The 24,190-nt window shown below is 32.5% G+C and overlaps 1 protein-coding gene across 1 annotated transcript; it reads left to right on the top strand.

Moving 5' to 3' along the window:
* Positions 1-3,446: 3,446 nt before the first annotated feature.
* LOC134721545 (b(0,+)-type amino acid transporter 1-like) lies at positions 3,447-22,633 on the top strand. The gene is made up of 14 exons (XM_063584636.1): positions 3,447-3,505; positions 5,816-5,941; positions 9,170-9,361; positions 10,323-10,424; positions 10,648-10,887; positions 11,705-11,830; positions 13,002-13,101; positions 15,062-15,106; positions 15,525-15,648; positions 17,996-18,099; positions 19,354-19,450; positions 20,354-20,503; positions 20,784-20,952; positions 21,515-22,633. Exons 2-14 carry the CDS (start codon positions 5,917-5,919, stop codon positions 21,580-21,582), a joined length of 1,542 nt encoding a protein of 513 aa, XP_063440706.1. The 5' UTR covers positions 3,447-3,505; positions 5,816-5,916; the 3' UTR covers positions 21,583-22,633.
* Positions 22,634-24,190: the final 1,557 nt, after the last annotated feature.

Below are 24,190 nucleotides of genomic sequence, written 5' to 3'. Positions count from 1 at the left end.
CTCCAAATTGAAGAGTTCAAGTGCTACCATTGGTCAAGAATAATGCATTCGGAATGGGCGTGACTTCAATCTTCCGATAGATGGCGCAACATTGATATCACAAATGTTGGCTCAATCTGCCAAGGGTGAAGAGAGTGGGAGTGGATCGTAACACTTGGCTAGCGAAGATGAATTGGGTAGGGTGACCCTTAGGACTCTCCCTATATTTCATTTAATTAGTTCTTTTGTCCCATACATGAAAATATATGGTTTAATTTAAAGAAGGGGATCTCGACTGTTACCAAGTTCTCAAACAGAAGGGGTGAAGTGACCGCAGGGACTCCCCCTATGTTTCATTTGATTAGGTATTTAGTCCCATACATGAGTATATATGGTTAAGGGGCGAGGATCTTGACTGTTTCCAAGTTCTCTAACAGGAGGGTGTACAGTGACCCTAGGGACTCACCCTATAATTCATGTGATTTCTTATATTGTCACATACATGAATAACTATGGTTTAGTGGTGGGGATCTCGACTGTTTCCTAGTTCTAAAGCAGGAGATGAAGGGTGACCCTAGGGACTTCACCTATATTTCATTTGATTAGTTATATAGTCCCATACATGAATGTATATGGTTGAGAGGTGGGGATCTCATCCGTTTCAAAGTTATCAAACAGGAGGGGACAGAGTGCCCCAAAGGACTCACATACATATCTTATGATTTGCTTACATCATGTATCATATAATCTAGTTGCACTATTTGACGTGTAAAATAAGAAACGTCCAGCTATTTTTACTGACCCATCATAATTGAGAAAATAAAAATACCCAATAAAATTGCAATAATATATTTACACTTTAAAGGCATCTAACTTGCTTTACCAACATATATCACTGATAAAGAAAATTTATACTGTCACCAAGACCATATATATTGTTAGATATACTGTTCCCAGCTGTCACATTGTATTTGTCAAAAAGTAATTTTGAGTTTCTGTACAAAATATTTTCTGTTTTTTTCATTCTTTTACATATATCTTTTGGTTTTCAATTTTAGGGTTTATATTTATTTACCATGCATAGATGTATTTTGTTATCTGTCTAATTTTTTGTTTGATTGCCTAAATCCGGAATCATCCTTATCCGCTTCCAGAATCGGATCGGATACTGTAATTTTCTTCTCACGTCAGCCATTTTGTTTTCAATCTTGTTTTTGTCAGATACGATTTAACTAGAATTTACACATTATTTGTCGGCGATTTCCTGTATAAAGCTAGCGGTTGAACAAAATGAACATCGCTGTCATGAATAACAATGCTAAAAATAAGTTTTGAGATCGTTTATTAGGAGACTTTGGTAAAAAGGTTTGCAAAGTTATTATTTTATTTCCTCTCAAGTCAGGCATGTCGAGCATAGCTAGTAACCAAGTCAAAAGTCCGACTGCAAAGGTAGAAACAGCATGAACAGTGGAAGTTATTTTAAGACTACTGACATAATTACTATGTATTGACGCCAAACAATATTCCTACGACTTCTGCCATTTGGGAAATCTAAACTACTTGTCTTTAGAGATTTTCGGCGATAAAATATTTTATACATTTGCTCTTTGACAGCTAAGCCAAAATCTCAGGGGATAATAAACTACATAAGGATTCCTAATGTGCCGTACTTCCTATGTGCAACTTCAAAACTTTTGAATAAATCGACGATAATTTAAGGTTTTTCTCGTCATATTTTTTGGCAAAATAAAATCACTTACCAACATAGGATAAAATAAAACAAACCGCCTTCATGTCTACAACCAATACTGCACCACTGACTCTCTGTGTACAGAGACTTGTTATTTACCATTGGACTGATTTTCAGACCTGTTATTATTTACTCACTTTAAAAATCACGTACCCGTATTTCTATTAAAATATCTAGCTCTCGACTGCCTTTAAAAATTACAAAAACAATATATGGATTGTGTAAATACGGTAAGTATGCATCTCCTAAACCAATGCAAAGAGTACAAACTTGTGGTTAACCGTTGGACTGATTTTCAGACCTGTTTTTATTTATTCACTTTCAAAATCACGTCCGCGTTTTTCAAATATCGAGCTCTCAACATCCTTTAAAACTACAAAAAAATATATGGATTGAGTAAACACCTAAAGTATACATATTCTAAATAAAAACAATTGCTTTATTTTATAAGTAAAAGGAGGAGTTGAAATAAAATATCAGATCAGTCTGTATAAATAATTGACCATTTAGTGAAGTACAAACTTTTAAAAAGCATATTTGGTTCAATATTTAATTTACAACGGTTACACAACCGTGAAGTGCAAAATAAAGGCAACAGTAGTATACCGCTGTTCGAAATTCATAAATCTAAGAAAAAAAGCCAAATCCGGGTTACAAACTAAAATTTTAAGGGCAAAACATCAAATATAAGAGGAGAACTACGTTATGTCATATACAAAATTACCATTGAATAAAGTAGGGGGTACTCAGGGTGCAATGATAAACTATAAGTCGACGGATGAAAATAAACAGGAGCAGACAACTATATACATACCTAAAGATATCGCATTACAAAACCGACCAAAAAAAAACGGACGCAAAATTATGTTTTCGTTTAGGTTCAGTTCTTTCTGCTCAATTTTGGAGTTTTAAAAATTTAGATAACATATTAGTGACCCAAATGAATATTGATCTAAAACAATGTGTTTTATATATCAAGTAAAGGTAACAGTAATATACCGCTGCTCGAAAGTCATAATTCGATTGAGAGAAAACAAATCCGGGTTGAAAACTAAAACTGAGGGAACCACATCAAATATAAAAGGAAAAGAACGAAACAACAAAATCACTTAAGTGCAAAAAAGCAAAACAAACGACAATGCAACGCACACAGAAACGAACTATAAGTTAACAATTGCCATTTTCCTCACTTGGTACAGGTCATTTAAAGAAATGGTGGGTTGAACCTGGTTAGGTGGATATCCAAACCTTCCGCTTTTATTGCAATGTTAACTATAACACTATATGACGACATTACATGACAGGATAAATGGAAAAACATTCAGAACAGAGAAATCACGAGTAAACAATCGATAGAACATAACGACATGCTAATATTTAACAAAGTTACCAGGCTTATAGTTTATTACGGTAGACGCGTGTTTTGTCCACACAAGACTCATTCGTGACGCTAAGGTCAAAATAGTAAAGAAAGCCGAACAAAGATGAAGAGCATTTATGACCCAAAATTCCAAAAAAGTTGTACCAAATACGGCTAAGGTGATCTGCCTGGGACAAGAAAATTCTTAAGTATTTAGAATCATTCATACTATTGCAAACAATAAATTTATAAAATGGCAATATAATTGATATGTATGTCAACACCGAAGTGGTGACTAATCATATAATATAAACGAACGGGCAAAACACCCTCGGTCAGCACATAAAAACAGACAGTGCCCCACGCATTGTGTGTCACCCGACTAGATCGACGCATGCACACAAGTGACGACACAGGTAAATTTCTTAAAAAAAAAAAAGGATATGACATAGTTCAAAATTCTCGCATGTACAGACAACCTAATTTTACTACTATAATTATAACTTTGACATGTATGCTATAGAATCATACACTCTTGATAGTTATATTTTTTTGTTATTCAATTTAGCCTCTTTTCAAAGTTTTTAAAGTGTTAAAGAGACAACTCGCCTAAATTTAACTAACTTGCTATCAACCATCATAAAGTTAGATTATCTAGCTTTGAAGTGTGTCCTATGACCCTGCCTACGAACCAACTAGGTAGACATTACTAAACATAGAACATAGGAGTAGAATGCAAGCTTTTTCTTTTATCTTGAAAAACGATATATATTGCAAACATTTGACAGGGACTGGGATAAAAACAACGTTTATTTATATCAAGACTGTCTAACGATTTCTAATATGAGTTACTGGCCTTTCATTACGATTTTAGTCTTTTTTCTCTTTTTTGTCTGTTATCTCGAAAACTATGATAGATAGATTTTTTAAAGAGGTAAACAATATCACCAAGGCAAGATCTATAGATAGACAATAATAGTGCATTGACTTGACATATCAACGATATAAGGATGAGGCTTAGAAATGGGGAAATGCGAGACTGTGCCGAGCATTTTCCCCGTTTCGGGCCTCATCCTTATATCGTTGATATGTCAAGTCAATGCACTATTATTGTCTTTATACTGCAATCTAAAATAACATTTTTAATTGTTGTTTAGTGTATTAAAGTTATTTATTTGATTCAAAAATTGGGGAAAAATCCCCCTTTAAAAAGGCCTCATATCACACGATGAAATGTACATCATTACCTGTTGCAATCAATGGTGAACGAATTCATTTGTTTACAGACCAAAATATCATCAATAAACATAAAACATAATGATTTATAGGTTGCAAACAAAAAGTATTAGTAAGTGAAATATGTTTTCCCAAAAATTGTAAAAGAAACAAGTTTGAGTCGTTACACGCATCGTTGTTTACACTGGAAACAAGAACAGGTTGAAGAAGTCGTATGAATAATTTGATATAATATCGACAATTTCTATTTAAATATTCATGAGGAAAGGTGATATCAGGTCAGTGACTGTATATGACATAGAAATATACGGTCAATGCATTTTGACTGATCAAATAGAACGAGTGCAGTATAAATACTAGTAATCATACAAGACCGAAACTGTTAGACACTTTAAATACCAAAACATTATCAACAAGACATTATCTACAAATAATTCAAATTTTGCAAGACTAACTAAATTAATAAGACTTTTGACGTGTTTGGGCAAAAAGCAAAGAAGAAACGATACTGATTAAACCAAAAAAAAGATCAGCAATGCAGGATATTTAGAACTTTCTTAGTTTGTCTTTTGAAAAATATGTGTTTACAAAATCAATACTGACGCACCCTAATTGAGTATTTGCATGGCATGATTTGACACAAAGGAAATACTATCAATATTAAAAGAAAACTGTGCAATGAAATTATCTGGTACTGATTTGAAATTTCATAATGTTGCTCATAAGATCTGTTGGTGTTACTGTATGCTTCTGAGTTCTACTTATGTCATGTTTCAAAAATTTTGATTACGGATTCTGTTTTTTTATGTATATATTTTATTCAATAGATTTTCTTTTCTTGTTAATATTAACAATGATGGTGATGAGTACTCAAACAATTGAGCGACATTTCTCTACTTAGTGTTAAACCAGAAATGTCAATTAGTGTTAAACCAGACATGTCAGTTTTGTTCAGAAAGAAAATAAAACACTCATGTTTGAAGGCCGTATGGTGACTTATAGTCGTTAATTTCTGTATTATTATGTCTCTTATGGAGAGTTGTCTCATTGACAATCATACCACATCTTCTTTTTTATATTCAGTGTTTTTTTTCTTTCATAAATAAGTTTTTTCTTTCATATATAAGTTTTTTCTTTCATATATAAGCATTGAACTTATCAAAATGCATCTACCTCAGCTTCAATTGTAACGGAATTTCCGATACTTGCCGGAAATTAACGAGTAACCTCGTTAGTATCCGGTGTGATTAGACTCTATTAGCTAGTGTGATGTTGCATATACAACTCTTTGATTACGCAATAACTCATAAATAAAATTATAGTCAAGGACTCTTAGTTCAATGCAGTCCAGGTAAAATACATAAATAAACTGACATTTCTTTATCTACCTGTAATATTACTGTATATCTCTTACAAACGTAGTTTTATCTTTATAAATATACATTGACACAGATCTAACACTAAATGAGGTCCTTTCTATACTGATTTAGGAATGTACATCGTTAATCTTAATCCCTAGAAGATACTCAAAACATACATTATGTAAAATTGACCTATGTGATGTCGAACTGAAGATCTTGGACAATTAGCTATGGAAAACAAAGCTTTTCAAGAAGGTAAAGTTGTTTTGTTTATTAGTATGTGGACAATGCCGCCGGAAGTACTGGTACGGCTGTACTGATATGTTAATTAATTACATTGTTTGAAACTTTCCCTTATTTTGATTAAAATCTTCAGTTGTAATTGACATTTAGTACATTTAATGTGTACTTTGTTTTTTCTCATACTCTTTAACCTTAATACCCCTTATTAAAATAAGAATAATAATTTTCCACAGGTGCTTGAGGATAGGATCCTGTATAAGCCCCATATAGTCCCTCCCCCCTTTTTTTATATTCATAAATCTCAGATTTTTCGATATATATCACTTATTTGTACCATATATATACTAATATACCATATTTATACTCTAAATATGCACGTTGATAGTAAACATGCATGTTTAGAGTATAAATATGGTATATTAGTATATATATATGGTACAAATAAGTGATATATATCGAAAAATCTGAGATTTATGAATAAAAAAAAGGGGAAGGGACTATATGGGGCTCATACAGGATCCTGTCCTCAAGCACCTGTGTAATTTTCATAATATAAAACTGTTCATATTTAGTTTGAATGTATTTTGTTTTAATGAGTTTACTGTTTTAACTGTTACCGATTGAAGTTAATAAAAACTTTGTTGGCAATCGATTCTGCTTTGTATTTTAGTTTAGGAAATTCGTTAAAATGTTAGAACAATCGAGGGAAATGGTGTTGCTTTTATTAAAAATGAATGCTTACGTTACAAAATTGAGGAATGATTTATAATTTTCTAAAGTGTCTATTCAATTTGATAAAACAATGTAGACATAAATACACGTTAATGATTATACCAGCTAGCTGAGTGGGCCATATAAGCTACCGGCGTTTATTTTGAAGAACACTTTAGCTGTTCGAAGTGGAAACGAATAGATACATTGTAAATGCATAAATGAATATTCTTAAAGCGCGGCACGCCGTGCATGTAAACTCACAACTTTTCTATCACCATCTAGAAAAAACAAATTAGTATTTCTAAAGTTTATAGATCATTCAGCGTATTTGAACATTAAATTGTAAAAAAAACCGTGTTAGGTAATATTTACTTTACGATCTTTTATGATAGTGAGAATTAAAGTAGGTTGATAAATCACTATGACCTTCAACTTTTCACACCCAATTTTTTTTATCAAAGTGTGTTACTTTTTCTTTCTGAAGTTATACATATGGTTATGAGGATACATGTTGTAACGTAGCAATCATTTTTTAAGTTACAAAGATGTGTGTGTGAAAATCCGACTCATAATAGTTACACGCTTTTATTCTTTTGGGGGAAAACACGAGACGCATCTTTCATCTGAATTTCTTCAATATAAGCGACTTGAAAGTGGCGCGTGCTAAAAGACAGAAACTTGTAATGTTAGCCATCGCACATGCGTTTAATAGTAAGGTTCTCACAACAAGCACCTGTCCGTAGTCTCTCGTTTTTCGTTTTTTTATCAATAGAATAGACCTTTGGGTTTCCTGTTTGAATTGACATACACCAGAGTCTTTTTGGTGCCATTTATAGCTTGTTGTTTGGTGTGAGCCACGGCTCCGTGTAGAAGACTGTACTGTGATCTATAATTGTTTACTTTTAAACATTTTGACTTGGATAGAGAGTTATGCCATATTGTCTGTCTATTTGAAAGCTAATGCAAGTCCTCATTTTCAAAATAGTATTCTACTTTTAATAGTTGATGGTTATTGAGTGTTTATTTTGATTTTGAAATAACCTTCTACAAACATTAATTACTAGGTAATCGTAGATAAAAATGTTCGTGTCAAGTCTATATTGATTACAAAAATAAAACACAAAACAAACTATCAAATTTCACGGAGATAACCGCTTTAATCAAGATTAATCTACCCGAGAGTCATCAAAATAAGTCACACACACATATATATATTGTTTTATATACAGTTTAAGATAAAAGTATACCATTTTAATGATAAATTAATGTACACAAAAAAAAAATCAGATACACCAATTTTAATAGTTTCGAGCACAAATTTAGCAATAGCAATAAATTAACACAGTGACTAAAGGATGCAAAATAATCTTTTGTTTTCTTCTGGCAAACTTCGAAATGAAATTGTAAAATACACAGTTTTAAATATCTATATTATTAACAGTAGATATGGGAAATCAGTGTATGAGTACTAACACAACATACCTAATATATACCCTCGCAAAGACATCTATTATATTGTCTACTGTAAACAAACTTATTTTCGCGGATACTTTATTTTGCATTAAGCCCGTTCTAGTCCACTTCACGGCGATTTAATTTCGCGATTTTTTTAAATTTATTTGATGTAGTTAAACAAGGAATGATCCCAGTTATACATAATCGCGACGATTTATATTCGCGTTATTGTTTTACTCGCTAAAGTCGCGAAATTAAATTGCTCGCGAAAATTAGTTGGTTTACAGTTTTGGATATTTATATAATGTAAATCCAATAAGCTGTATTTGCTTAAATACGGAGATGAAGTTTTATTATTACAAATCAAAATTAATTATGATTTCAACAATTGAAGAGTGGTGTCTTCAAAAAATATTTAATTCTAAATCACTCCAAATAATGTTCTGAAAATAAGAATAAGGAGATGTGGTATGGTTGCCAATGAGACAACTGTTCACTAAAGTAAAAATAAAGTGGATGTAAGGATTTACCTGTTTGGCCTTCAACGATGAGAAACATCCCATACAGTATAGTCGTCTAGAAAGGCCCTGACATGACAATATGTGAAACAATTAAATTGAGAAATTGACAGCCTTATTTATAACTAAAAAGTTTACGAAAAACAAAATATATGACACATGTAGGCCAACGGCAACCACTCCTGAATTGGCCAGACCTTATCAGATTGTGGCGGGGTTACACATGTTTGTGAGCGCTCAACCCTTTCCTTACCTTGGACAGTGGTGTAACAGCACAACATAAGAAGCTGCCCAGACACCACAATATATCGGTCTTCAACAAAAATAAACTGAAAATCACAAAAACACGTTCATGTCAGGTAAAAGTAAATGGGCAATGTCTCAGATTTAAGTTAAATTTAGCGTTAAACTTTGTTTAACTCAAAATGAAAATCGTAAAACAAATTATATTTGGCTAAATAGATTTGATTGAAATCCCTTGAAAAATTCAACATTTGTATAGAATGTACGTAAAATCTATCAGTAATTTAAGTTACTGTACATGCATTTCTAGATGATGGTAAAAAGTACGGAACGGTGGACAATGGAACGCGACAGAGAACCTTCCCCAATGGAACAGACAATGATGGCAGTCATGATTACGAGAATGTTAAAGATACAGGGGGAGTTATCATTGAACCCATCAAATTAAAGCGATCTGTAGATCTAATAAGTGGTACTTCACTGATAGTAGGAACTATAATTGGTAGGTTTGACTTAATGTTGCTTTTAGTTGTGACCCGACCCCTATACTGTACAGTAAATTGGGTTTATAAGCAAAATTTTTAATATTGGAACTTTTGTCTAAAACGAAAAAAAGTGAAATGAAGGTTTCTTAATATCAACCGTAGGACTAGATTCAAAGGACAGAATGAAATGTATGTATTTTCATATGGAGTTAACCTAGTAAGTAATAAGAGAAACATTTTTTTTTCAATTCAATCAGCTTTATTACAACATAAAACTATATGCATGTAACAAGTTTACAATAAATGAGGAGATTCCAAAGTGTTTATCTTGTTCGACAGGAAAGGATTTGTTTTTGTTTAAAATTCCTTAAAATTGGGGAGTTTGCTTTCGAAACACAGTAACAGATGAAAGTTTATAAATGATAGTGAACAACAGGATGAGATTAAACGAATAGTTGTGCTTCTATCCACAACATTTTGAATTTAGTGCATTCACAAAAGAATCCAGGAAGTCTTTTTGCATGTTATTTTGTAAAGTCAGGCAAGATGTCATTTGATTTAAGTCTAGTTTCAAGAAACTCATTCTTATAGTTAATAGAGTGAGTATTTCCATGACATAAATTTTCAAAATACAACATTGTCGTGGTGAATATGTTATAACTCATTTACTGATTCCCCCTTTTTCTTTAAATAGCGAAATGCAATCTTGAATTTCATATTCGATTCTTGTTTATATATGATTAGAAAAAAACCGAAGATGTGGTATGATTGCCAAATGAGACAACTCTCCACAACAAACCAAAATACAGTTTAAGAAATAGTACACTAATCATTAAATGGAATAAGTAGACAGCTCTCTCATAAGCAAAAAAAAAACCAACCCTAGCTGTAAAAATATAAGGACATACACTACAGGCACGGGAACACATTCTACTGCATCCACTCAGTACGAATAACAAAACCTGTTTGTTTTTCCAGGTTCTGGTATATTTATTTCACCTACTGATGTATTGGACAGAACAGGATCAGTCGGACTAAGTCTGGTGATTTGGGTTCTTTCTGGACTTCTGGCGCTATTGGGTATGTATATTTAAATGTGCTATATCTATGCTTACTTTTTGTTGTATGTTCTTTGATGTGCACATGTACTTAGTGATACTCCACTAATTGATTTTTGATTTTTGGGCTGATAAGGAAAAGATATGATAAGGCTAGGGCTATATTAGCACAAAATGTCCAGACATTAGCATTCCATTCACTTAATTAACATAATGTTGCATACCCTTAAATTTGACAATTTCAGGAGCTTTATCATACTCAGAACTTGGAACAATGATCCGAAAGTCTGGTGGAGAATATGCCTATATGAAGGAAGCATATGGTGACGTCATGGCATTTCTATTCGCGTGGACTTCCGTTATTGTAATAAGGACATCATCGGTGGCCATCATATCATTGACGTTTGGAGAATACATGGCTACATTCTTCCCCATGTGTGGCTCTCCGGAAAATATAAAGAAACTCGTTGCCATAGTTGTAATAGGTACGTAAATATTAGACCACATATACAACTAGATAATAAAACATGGCTACATTCTTACCGATGTGTGGCTCTTCAGAAAATGTAAAGAAACTCGTTGCTATAATTGTAATAGGTACGTTAATATTAGATCACATATGCAACGAGATAATAAAACATTGCTAGCTTACATTCTTCCCCATTTGTGGCTCTCCAGCAGAAAATGTAAAGAAACTTGTTGCCATAGTTGTAATAGGTACGTAAATATAAGACCAAATATACAACAAGATAATAAAACATGGCTTCATTCTTTACGATGTGTCGCTCTCTAGAAAATGTAAAGACACTCGTACTATAGTTGTAATAGATATATAGATCTATTAAAGAAGGTGTGGTATAAGTGCCAATGAAACACCTCTCTATCCAAGTGACAATTTGTAAAAGTAAAGCATTGTAGGCCAACGTACGTCAACAAAGAACCCTGGCTCACATCGAACAGCAAGCTATAAAGGGCACCAAAATTACTAGTAAAAACATTCAATATATGATCACGCATTGGTATTATTTGGGTCTCAAATTAATACAAAAGAAATCTAGAATTTGCTGAAAGTTTGGTAAATAAAATTTAAATGAGCTATTGAAATATTATATGAAACGAAAAATGGGTGTTGCGGGGCAAAATATTTAACACTGTATTGAAGGAAAAAACCAAGGAGTCTGAACATCTGTCAAAAAGTCATGCGAGTCTAGCGTATATACAAAATTAGTCCTGATTTCTATGATGAGTTTATTAATAAACTTCACATAAATACATCCTTAATACATGTCTTGTTATTTGTAGTTACGATTGCTGTAGTAAACTGTATTGACACAACATTGGCGGCAAGGATGCAGGTCTTCTTTACCGGTGCCAAACTAATAGCTCTGATGATTATTGTTGTTGGAGGATTGATTCGACTGGGACAAGGTAAAATTCTAAGCCAATCAGGGTACGCGACTTTAACTTCTTTACCGGTGCCAAACTAAAAGCACTGAAGATAATCGTAGTTAAAAGATTGATTCGATTAATTGTGCTCTAACACTATAGATTTTATATTAAACTAATAGGTAGTATCGCACTGCGAGTAAATTATCACGTTGTGATTGGTTAAACGCCGTCATGTGGTGACCCCTATGAGACCATATGGGGTTAGTAAGTTTCATATGGGGTTCATGACGCGTTAATGGCGACGTCATCTATCAATGATTTTTCAACAAAACGCCGCAGAAAAAGTCTAGCGTCCGATAAATTCGTTATACGGTTAACTACTGACCCCCTCCGGATCCATAGAGGGTGAATAAAATGCATAGGGGATTCGGCCTCCGGCCTCACCCCCTATGGATTTTACTAGTCCTCTATAGATCCGTAGGGGGTCAGTAGCGAATCGTATAACTTATATTATCGTATTGCGTGTAAATTATCACGTTGTGATTGGTTAAACGTCGTTACGTGGTGACCCCCTATGAGACCGTAGGGGGTGAGTAAATTTCATAGGAGGTTCGTGATGCGTTAATGGTGGCGTCTTCTAATAAATTAAATGTTGTTGTGTTTCATTGTTTATTTTTCAACAAAACGCAGCAGAAAATGTCCAGCGTCCGATAAATTCGTTATACGGTTAACTACTGATCCCCAACGGGTCCATAGAGGGTGAATAAAATGCAGAGGGGATTCGACCTCCGGCCTCACCTCCTATGGATTTTACTAACCCTCTATGGATCCGTAGGGGGTCAGTAGCGACCCATATAAGTTATAATATATATCTATGTGTATATAGATTACCTCTTCGCCGCTATTGTTGAGATTTAGTATAAAAAAGGTAGATGTGGTATGATTGCGAATACGGCAAATCTCCACAAGACACAAAAAAACCCCACAAATCAACAAGGACTATATGTCAACATTCGGTCTTCGACAATGAGCAACACCAATACTGCATAGTCAGCTGAAGTCGTTTTACTGAATAATTAAGTTGATGAAAACGTGTTTGACATCTACCCTCTAGTAAACTTCATTTCCCGCTATATATGTCTGTTAAGATTGTACAAATTATCGTAAGACATAAGTTTCATAAACAGTTAATTTATATTATACTTATCAGGTCATGTTTCACAATTTCAAGACTCCTTTAAAGGAAGTGAGACGAACCCGTCATCAATAGCCCTGGCCTTTTACAATGCACTGTGGGCATACGATGGATGGTAAGTTATACGTCTGGATTTATTTTGCAAAAATAAAACACCTCTAAAAATACATTGGACATTACATAATCCAGGATGGCATGCATTTGAAATTTATGACTATCCTAATCATTGAGGACTTCTTGTGAGCAGAAATTCCATGTGAAACAAGATCATGTATTAGATGATGAATTGATATAGTTGTGTAATAGCTATGTAAAAATACAGAGCGGAAAAAAGTACATACTAGTATATTCTTTTTTTGAAACAGTACTCCAAGTGTGCTATTTTATCCTGTGTAGTTAAGCCATTCCATAAATTAATAGGTATAAATTACCGATGTCTTTAAAATATTCAAGACTCAAAATCCAAAATGAGTTTCATAATGATGCTAATATTACCAATTTGATGGGATTCACTGGATTTCTAAAGGTTTGCTCTCAGCAATAATGAAATGAATATATTTTTTTCTGATTGTTTTCCCCCGATGGAAATCAATTCTGTAATGCTTCGTCTTGTTTTACTCGTTTTTAATTATGGTAGCATTTTATACTTTCACACCACATAATGACTTTTCCAGATACTATTTACCTAACAAATAAGGCGTAATATGCTTATGGCACACAATATGTAGAAAAACGACAGTAAATAAGATATGTGTACTGTTTGAGTTATCTCGCTTAACCTACAAATATTTTCTGACAAGGTGATGTGTAATCTTAAATGTTCTTATTCTGCAGTAGATAATCTGATATTTAACATTTTCTATGCATATATGATCACATGATATGATTTCGATTTACGGCACTTAATGCACATTTTGATAATCAGTAAAATTGATAATGGAAATGGGAAATGTGTCAAAGAGACCAAATAGTTATCAAATGTATCAGCATTATAATTAAGTACGTCAGACGCGTGTTTCGTCTACACAAGACTCATAAAACAGGTATAATAAAGCCAAACAAGTACAAAGTTGAAGAGCATTTAGCACCCAAAAGTTGTGCCAAATACGGCTAAGGTAATCTACTCCTGGGATAAAAAAATTCTTAAGTTTTCCAAAAATTAAATTTTTGTAAACAGAAAAAAAAATTACCACATTATTGATATTCATGTCAACACCAAAATGTTGACTACTGAGCTGGTGATACCCTCGGTGACGTCAAACCAGCAGTGGCATCGATCCAGTGGTGTAAATAGTTATCAAAGGTACCAGGATTTTAATTTAGTACGCCAGATGCGCGTTTCGTCTACATAAGACTCATCAGTGACGCTCACATCAAAATATTTATAAAGCCAAACAAGTACTAAGGTTGAAGAGCATTGAGGATCCAAAACTTCTAAAAGTTGTGCCAAATACAGCTAAGGTAATCTATGCCTGGGATAAGAAAATCCTAAAGTTTTCGAAAAAAATCAATGTTTTGTAAACAGAAAATTGACCACGTTATTAATATTCATGCCAACACCGAAATGTTGACTACTGGGCTGGTGATACCCTCGGGGACAAAACGTCCACCAGCAGTGTCATCGACCTAGGGGTGTAACTAGTTATAAGACTGGCGTCAAGAATATGGACCCACACACAATAAATTGAATTTATGACGATTGAATCGAATATATTTGAAAACCGAAAACTAATAAAATCGTTGAATAGCGGACATAATCATGACGGACTGTGCAAAGAACCGCGAAATTCGAAGAAGGAATCAGAACTATGCATGAGGGAGCCGGTTCATTAATTTCAAATGATTTTCTAAAGATAAACCACAGCAATAGATAAAAAAACATTGTCTACATTTTCATGCCAGTTAAACAAAGAACTGAGCTTTTTGGTTATTGATCCATTAAGACATTAAAATAGCCCATCAGCAGAAGTATTTGCTAACTGTAATAAATTGAAAAAAAAATGGTGAGTGTCATTAATACGAGATCTTCAAATTGATGAATTTTCATTGATTTTCCTACTATATTTCCATTTCAGGAATAACTTAAATTATGTCACAGAGGAAATAGAAGATCCTAAAAAGTGAGTGTGTGTTTTATTTTTAAATTTCTATGTAACTGTATTTCAATATACAACTCACTATGAACGTAACTTTGTTCAGTTTACTTAAAATTAAAAAAACCCAAAACTACACAAATCCATAACCCAATTTTACCTTCTACAAGCATTTATTTTTCAGTCTATGCTTTAAAATTGAAATTCGACAACATACATGCTTCGTAATTATTACTTATTATATCAACCACTCAGACGATTCTAATAACAAAAAACATCCAAACATAAATTGAACACTTACTATAGTATATAACATTTCTATGCTACTTTTTGAAAATAAACAGAACATTTAAAAGACATTAATGCAACGACATTGATTTTCTGTACAAAAATAAAAATAAGGTTTAGGAGAAATTAATGCATTGTAAAATCACCTCTATTTCAGAAACCTTCCGAGGGCAAACATTATAGCAGTACTACTTGTTACTATTGTGTATATACTTACTAACATATCGTATCTAACAGCCATGACAGCGGCAGAACTACTTTCTGTGGACGCAGTAGCAGTCGTAAGCTCACATTATATCTAAGAGTTAGCAATGTAATCCCACTTATCAAAATAAAAGGGAAGAAGCTTCGATACTAGATAATAAGTTTTCTCCTGATCATGTGCCTGTCAAGGTCAGGCAGGAACCTCCTTAGTTATTGTCTAAAGTTACACAATGTATGATATATTGAGTGTGTTCCTTTAAAGAATTTTCAGAAGATTGTTTATAATACCTGCTAATTTCATTCAAAACTTTAGAAGCTCGGGTCGGTAAATTGCTTGACAACAGGAATATTATCTGTTGTATTTTTAAACACCCTGTGTTAACCTGTATTTATCCTGCAATTGGTTGTTCTACTATACAGATACAGGCCTACAGATATTGCTGTGCTGTATATGTATACTATACAGATATCGCTTTAAAGCTCCGCCCACTGTCGGACCGTGTATTGTATGAACCTACGTGACCTCAGAATGTGTATTGGAGTCGCATTCATTGGGAATTAACGATTACTTTTATACGTTCCGTTTGTTTGCAAACATTTCTTTAGAGCAATAAGAATCACACCAATCTTCTGATAACATACATACATGAACAGCAGTCTTTTCTACGATGACAACTGTCGATTTCAAAACTTGAATGTGTATGATTGTGTAATAAAAACAACCATGTCAGTTTCAGCATGCATGATTAGTGAATGTCGAGTCTGAAGCGTAGGACAACTCGTACACTCCTGTTTCAAATTGGACATTTTTTTTTCATTTGTTTTTACTGTTGAAATTAGTTATGTTAACATAGATAATTATTCACCTTGAGTGATGTATTGTTGTTGATCATTCGAGATTTTTTTTTGACGAACCCGTGAATGTGTGATTACTGTATTGTATTACTACACGGGCCTCACTGGATTTCAAATCGAAAATAAATGCAAAACATGTGTTTTTGTGTCTTTCAAAACACAAATAATATACAGAATTAATTGCAGGATAAAGACAATAACTGTTTAGTGTCTTTAAATATCAGTCGTGTTTATACTCGGCTCGAAACGGATGTAATAGCTAGCTAAAAGCTCGCATACACCTTGTTTCCTAGCTTTATACAAATACAGCTGATATTTAAAGACACTAAACAGTAATTGTCTATATATCTATCATACTATCTTTTGAAAAATTCTGTCAAATTAGCATCAAATTCATATGTGTTTCCTCTTGAAAAAATTACGCACTGTATGACTTTTGTGCAATTTTACTTTTAAATAAGAATTACTAAGTAAGATGTTAGGTAGTACTGAAAACATTTGGATTAAATAAAATGCCTTGTCCCCCAATTGCATTTAACCTTATCAAGGTTGTTGTTTTTCTTGGATTTGTGTGGTCTATTCGAGAAAGTATTACATATTGTGTACATTTTTTTTATAGCAGATTGTACCTCGTTATTTATTTGTCTCATTTATAAAAGTATAAAGTAGAAGTTCATTGACATCATATATTATGCATAATGGTTACATAATTTTTATTGTTTTATTATATGGTTCAACATCTTTAATATTTCTATAGCTAAAAACAGCATTACATATTTTATTGGTCTCATGAGGTCAATGAATATTCAGAAATAAAATACCGATATTAAACATTTTATTGTTTAAAAATGTAGTGTCTTTTAAAGTATACCCTTAAGTTTTAACAACACTTTAATATCCACCAACAAAATGAATGCATTTAGCCATGCAGACTAGAATATTAAATTCATTAGTATGTGTTTTTCGTTTTTTGAATCATCTGCAAAGCTGTGCATTTTATACTCGGTATGTGCAGTGTTATCCCAGAGCATTGCCAGTTTTTCGTTTATGAGTAAGAATATCCGAACCTGATTGCACCCGCTGTGTGTTGACACAATTCAAATGATTGTTCCACGTAACCACGTGTTCAATTACAGACAACCCGCAATGAAAATACCGTTTTTAAACAAACAGAGATTGCTTATTCTTTACAGTGACCGACTTCAATTTTAGGCAAATTGTACTGCGCATGTCGTATTTGAACGGTATTAACATTAAAATGAATTTGAAAATTACAAAATAAAATCAATTGCGACATTTCGAAAAAGCATACATTTTTGTTGTTTCGTATAGTTATAAAACTGTTTAACCACGATAACTTTACTGACAATATGTGTAAATTGAACTTGCTGCTTTGAACGACTCAAAAAAGTCGCTCATCACTTTTTAAGGCTGCTCAAGGTTTTTATAGAACGCATATTTTTTTTTTATTGTTGGCTTTTCTAGGCTCAGCTGCAACGATTAGAAATTTTCAAGTTTATTTAATAAAATAAACTGAAATCTGCCAAAATATATTTGTATTTATTACAGACATGGGGAGACAGAGTTTTAGGGGGAGCAGCTATTCTCATGCCCTTAGCAGTTTTATTTTCAACTTTTGGAGCTGCTAATGGTACCCTATTCAGTGGAGGAAGGTAATCTATGTCAAGATATTTACATATATATAACATAACAATATCGGTATCAATTTGTCCTCATCCGATGAGCATTTCGTAATAAAAGTATCTCTTCACTGATGACTTTGGTCAAATAATTGTAATTAAAAATCATGAAAATGAAAGATATATTCCTTTATATAACATAAACTCATCATAGATAACAGGATTAGATAAAATATTTATGCCACACGCACATTTCGTCTACAAAAGACTCAACAGTGACCGTTCGAATAAAAAATATTAAAAAAAAACCTTGGTATTTCAAAATTTCAAAATTCTGTTAACCAATTAATTTACATTTATGACCATATAAATGATACACCCAAGTCAACTCAGAAGTGCTGAATACTGACGAAATTTAAAATGTTTTTATAACAACATTCGTGTGTTCATGCCAGTACTGAACAGTCCACCAACATATGCATCGACCTATGCCTTGTCATAACATATACAGACTCAATCTGGTGTTTTTATGATATTCTATTTCCGTTGTTTAAGATGATTGACCTATAATGGTTTACTTTTATAATTTGTTATTTGGATGGAGAGTTATCTCCTTGGCACTCACAACACATCTTCCTATATCTAAAAACTGATGCAATTAAATAAGTGGGTATAACAATTATACTAGTAGATATACGGGTATATGTAAACATACGTCAGCCAACGTTGATCTGCAATTAATTTGGCTAATCTGGTGTTAAAGTTCTTTTCTTTTTTTTTTTTTTTTTTTTTTTATCCTAAAGCTACTTCCAAGTCAGCGTATTAACTTTCCCCTGATTTCAAATTTCTTAGTTTGAGCGTTTCTTATTAAGGTAAATACAAAAAGTGCTTCGAAAGCAATGTTGATTTTATTTTCATCTGTAACAATAGTGATACTATCATGTGTTCATTGTTGACATACAATATGAAAAATCTTAAAAGGATATGTGTTTTGTTTACAATAACAGATATTTGCCATATTATAAAAAGTATGTTTTACTTTTCCTGTTGACATGGCATGCTTAAGTTTTTTTTTAATTAAATGTTTACCAAACGAGGAAAAGATGATTAATTAAATTTCATTTCAGAATCTTTTCTACACGGATTGTTTTGTTTCTCTTGATATATCACAGTTTAGATAAAATGACAGAATATTTAATAATTAAAATTTATGCTTCACTTCAGTATTTGACATATATTCTTGTAACCTTAACAGATGTTTTCACTTCAAATATTATTTTGTTACAGAGTTGTGTACGTAGCCAGTAGAGAAGGTCATTTACCCGAAGTTTTGTCGTATGTACATTGTAAACGGGTCACACCAATGCCGTCCATTGTTTTTACAGTTAGTAGATTGTATTAAAAAACTATTAAGTATGTAAAATCATTTCCTCATTCTATATTTTCTGGTAGTTAGTACGCATCATGCATCTGTATGTATTTCATTTGCATATGAATAAAGAAGGGAAATAGAGAATATGTCAATGAGAAAAAAAAACAGATAAAAAGACATCTAGTTATAAAGACACAATTACAGTTTAATTCCCATCATACAAAAAAAGTAAAATAAAAAAAAAAAACGTACTCCAAGGGAATTTAAAACGAAAAGACTTTTATATAAAAATACCTTCATATAATATGACAAAATCAAATCAGACTTAAACACATCTTGCGAATGACTTGGTTCATAATTTGTCTTTTGTAGAAAATAGTGGATTAAGTATTGTTTTATAGCTAGCTAAACCTCTCACTTGTACACCAAGTTCCTATGTATATAAAAGAAGTATTAGTCTTCTTTTAATGCACTTTTAATGTCTGGATGCTGTCTCATTGAAGTTGACATTACAACTCCTTTACATCTTAATTATCTAAACAATAGCCCATCTTTTTCGCTAAGAACTTAAAGACCTTAAAAAAGCGGGATATCCATTTCATTTAACCCTCTACGGTACAAACAGAAATAACTCACACCCATACCGATATCAACATTTGCTATAACATACAGAGGGATATTTTCTGGTTTTGATTACTGTCACCTTTACGTTTATCAAACGTTTTCTTTTCAGAGTTAACACCAAGGAAATTTTACAAGGTTTACACCTGAAATCAAATGGATAGAAAGAGTTTAAATTTTCCGACAACTTTTTTTAATGCAAATAACAGTATTCAAATACACATTCCAAAGTATAACAACAAAAAATTGAAAAGATTTATGTCGATATATTTAAGAACTAGTTTGTACTTATAGGCTTTAATTAGCATCGCCATGGTGATACCAGGAAATATAGGAAGTTTGATTGACTTCTTCAGTTTTACAGCATGGCTGTTCTACGGTGGAACAGTTGGTTCTCTTATACTATTAAGATTTACAAGAAAGGATTTAGAAAGACCTTTAAAGGTTAGTGCAATGATTTATAATTTTATTAATTTGTTTTCCATTTAGTTGTATATAGACAACCGAACACCACCATATTTTAATTTTAAGAGTGAAGATTTAGAAAATCATCAATAATCGCTTGTTCCTGGGTTCTTACATAAAACATAAATACTGTATTATCAGATTTGAAGAAAAAAAAAACAGCGATATATCTTATAATTTTGATATACCCTAAAAATTTCAGCCACAATAAAAAAACATTTTGATTTCAACTGATTTTCTTTTTGCAATCATTTTTCAGATACCGATTATAATACCTATAGTATTTGTGTTGATCGCTTGTTACTTGGTTATTGGACCAATTGTTCAAGATCCAAAGATTGAATTCCTGTACGCCTTTCTCTTTGTTATTGGTGGACTTTTGTTTTATATTCCTTTTGTGTTCTTCAAAATAGAACTGAAAATATTTGGTAAGTATGAAAAACGTCTGAGAATTTTCTGTGTAATATACACATTTTTCTGTAATTGACTTTTTTTGAAAGACATTCAATCAAAGATAAACCATAAAAGAATGTGCGGTGTAAAAGTGAATAAGACACAAACCTAACAACGCAATGTGCATAAAATAAGTTGTAACTCGGCTCAAATCGAGAATATTTGCGAACAAATTTAACAGATATAATCAAGTATCTGCAATCAATGCAACATTACAAAAAAACGATGTATTGCTTCCATAAAAGTAATATATTTTACCTGCACTGAAATGTACATGCATGTGATATTGCAAACGATACGTGCTACTATAAGAAAAAGAAATACTATAAAAATTTAACAGCATTTAAAACTAATATGACAAGGAGCAATTAGTATGATGTCATATGTGTGAATGGTTTTGATGTAAAAATGAATTGAAAAAAATGTTTGTTTTATTTTAGGTTTTCCTTTTGCATAAAGCAAACAAATTAAAAACAGACATGAATTAAAAATGTGTCCCAATGTTATTGTTGATAAAGTATTTATGTTTTATTTCAGCAAAAGTAACAGAATTTTGTCAATTGCTATGTGAGATAGTGCCTAGCCCGTATGAGCCTGATGATTAACATCTGCATACCAACATTTGATCACAATGTGCAATCTTCGACTGAACATTGATTGTACACTAAATTCAATGTAACATCTTATAAATGAATATTATCATAATTTTAATACATTTAGTTTATTCAATTCGATTTAACCTATATTCATTATTCATAATCGTGGAGGACAATCCCCTCAACAACCCCATTTTGCATCATTATTTGACGTTGTTTTTGAGGAAGATAACGGTTTTGTAGGACTAGCTTTAAAGATGATATTTTTATGTTTTATCATTGATAAATTCTAAAAAAAGAAAAAATATTTTGGTAAATATTGTCTAAGTATTTGTCATGTATCTTTGCCATTTTGTTTATGTCATTGTTTATATTATCCCATATCGATTTCCCTCAAGGTATAATTGTCCCTTTTAGCATGTTATTTTAAATATTATCCCGTAACTAAGTCATATATGCACTTTTTAGTATGTCATCTTTTTTTATTACACTATATCTATTTTTGCGAAGCATATATTTGAGGCAAGATCTAACCCTGCTGCATATTTTGCACTGTCTCAAGTCAGGTACCTCTAACCTGTATGCTTTTATGATTTTAATTCATATATTTGCTTGGAGTTAAATGTGACGTCCGTTTTCGCTGAACTAGTATGTACTTTTGTATCAAGGCCAGCTCAAACCAGCCTTCTGATCGGGTTTCCTCACTGTGTCGAAGATCCATTGGTGGCTTTCTGTTTTTCAATCGGGTTGTTGTGTCTCTGTCTCTGTCTCTGTCTCTTGTCGCCGTTTCCATTTTCAACTTCATATATACCCTTTTGAGCATGACTTTTTTTAGATATCATCTTGTATTAATGTTCTTCAAGGCATTTATAAAAGTGAGGTATTTAGCAAATAAGTTTGTTTAAACTGACAACGTCTGTCTGAAACTTGCTAAGAAGTCTGAGCTGGATACCCCAAGTCCCCTATTTCCACAATAAAACAGTAGAATATGTACAAAGGCGTCTGACTGTTTTATCTTTGAAATCATTTAGGACAGATGTTGATTATCCTTTGTACGTGTATTATTGTGTGTCATGATGAAATATTGATTTTTTAAATAATAAATATATATATATCAAAATTATTGGTGAATTTAGTTTATTTTCCAATGTCTCCTAAATTGAAAATTATTGCGCAAATGATGAAGATTAACTTCCGGGAACAGAAGAAAAAATGATTGAGGACTCCTTATACCTATATTATTTTACTATCACCAAGGCAGTGTTACATAGTTATAACATCTTTAATTTGTTTTTGTTGTTGAACATAAGAAGTCAAGAATAGTACATGTGAAACAGTTTAAGTTTTAGTTTGTAATCCGGATTTGTTTTTTTCTTAATCGATTTATGAATTTCGAACAGCGGTATACTACTGTTGCCTTTATTCATAAAAAGAAAATAACAAAAATAACAAATTCGAGGAAAATTCCAAACGGAAAGATTCTAAACAAATATCAAATTCAAAATGTCAAACACATCAAACAAATGGATATTAACTGCGGGCATTGTTTAATGAAGTGAATGGTGGATTAAACAAGGTTTTATAGCCAGCTTAACCTGTCATTTGTAAATATAACAAAAATGTAAGATAAATGACTGTACTCGCTCATTTTTTATGTTCTTATACTTCTCGAAAGCATAGAAAAATCACCGAATGAGAGCATGTTATTTTGTTCTCGCACACAGCACCGACCACCAATTACTCATATTTAAAAAAAAATAATGGCGTTTTATATGTATTAAATGTCGTGAAAAAGCACAAGCGTCGCCTTTTGAACATGTTTTTGAGGTGATGTTCTCGAGAGTTTATGAGAGTTTAAAGTAAAGGAGACGAACATAGAATGATAAAAATATATTATATATAACGATTTCATATTTGTTTGAAAAAGAAAAGAAAAACATAGATGAGTATATAGATATAACGATAGTGGTATGAAATTTAAAACGGACAATATAAAAATTATATCTTTAAGGACGAACATATCATTTTTCTCTAGTCTTTTTGCCTTCTTTTTCGATCCGTTTCCTTTTCTTTTTTTGATTTTTCATTGCTTTCATTAGTTTCTTTCTCGCGTTCTTTACAATTTTCTTTTCCTTATGATCTACTCTTTCAACGGTACCATTTCTAGCGTCTTTAACAATTTGCTTTTTCTTCTGATTTGCTCTTTCCACAGACCCATTTCTAGAATCTCTTTGCTGTAGTTTCCCTATAACAACATTTGTAACAAGGTTTCCACCTTTGCCTCCCGGACCTGGTCCACCGCCGCCTCCGCCACCACCACCCTTAATGTTAAGACTCACTCCATGTAGAGGGCTTTCAGATCCGGAAGTAGTGACCTTTGACCCTTTTCTATGCTCAGACTGAATTTTCCTGATTAACAGGTTTGTTATTACCCCTCCTCCATCTCCGCCTTTTCCTACTCCACCTCCACCGCCGCCACCTCCTCCGTCAATAACTAAATTAAGTGAAGTTAATTTTCGTCCATCATCTGTTTTGATAAGTGTTTTTGATCCCTCACTTGTATGAATCGTCCTTATTTTCTTGATAACAAAATTAGTTCTAATACTACCACCATCTC

Source organism: Mytilus trossulus, chromosome 6, assembly GCF_036588685.1.
Source record: "Mytilus trossulus isolate FHL-02 chromosome 6, PNRI_Mtr1.1.1.hap1, whole genome shotgun sequence".
In the NCBI taxonomy this organism is placed as follows: domain Eukaryota; kingdom Metazoa; phylum Mollusca; class Bivalvia; order Mytilida; family Mytilidae; genus Mytilus; species Mytilus trossulus.
Note: the sequence above shows the minus strand (reverse complement) of the source record. Positions and strands in the feature narration are given on the sequence as shown.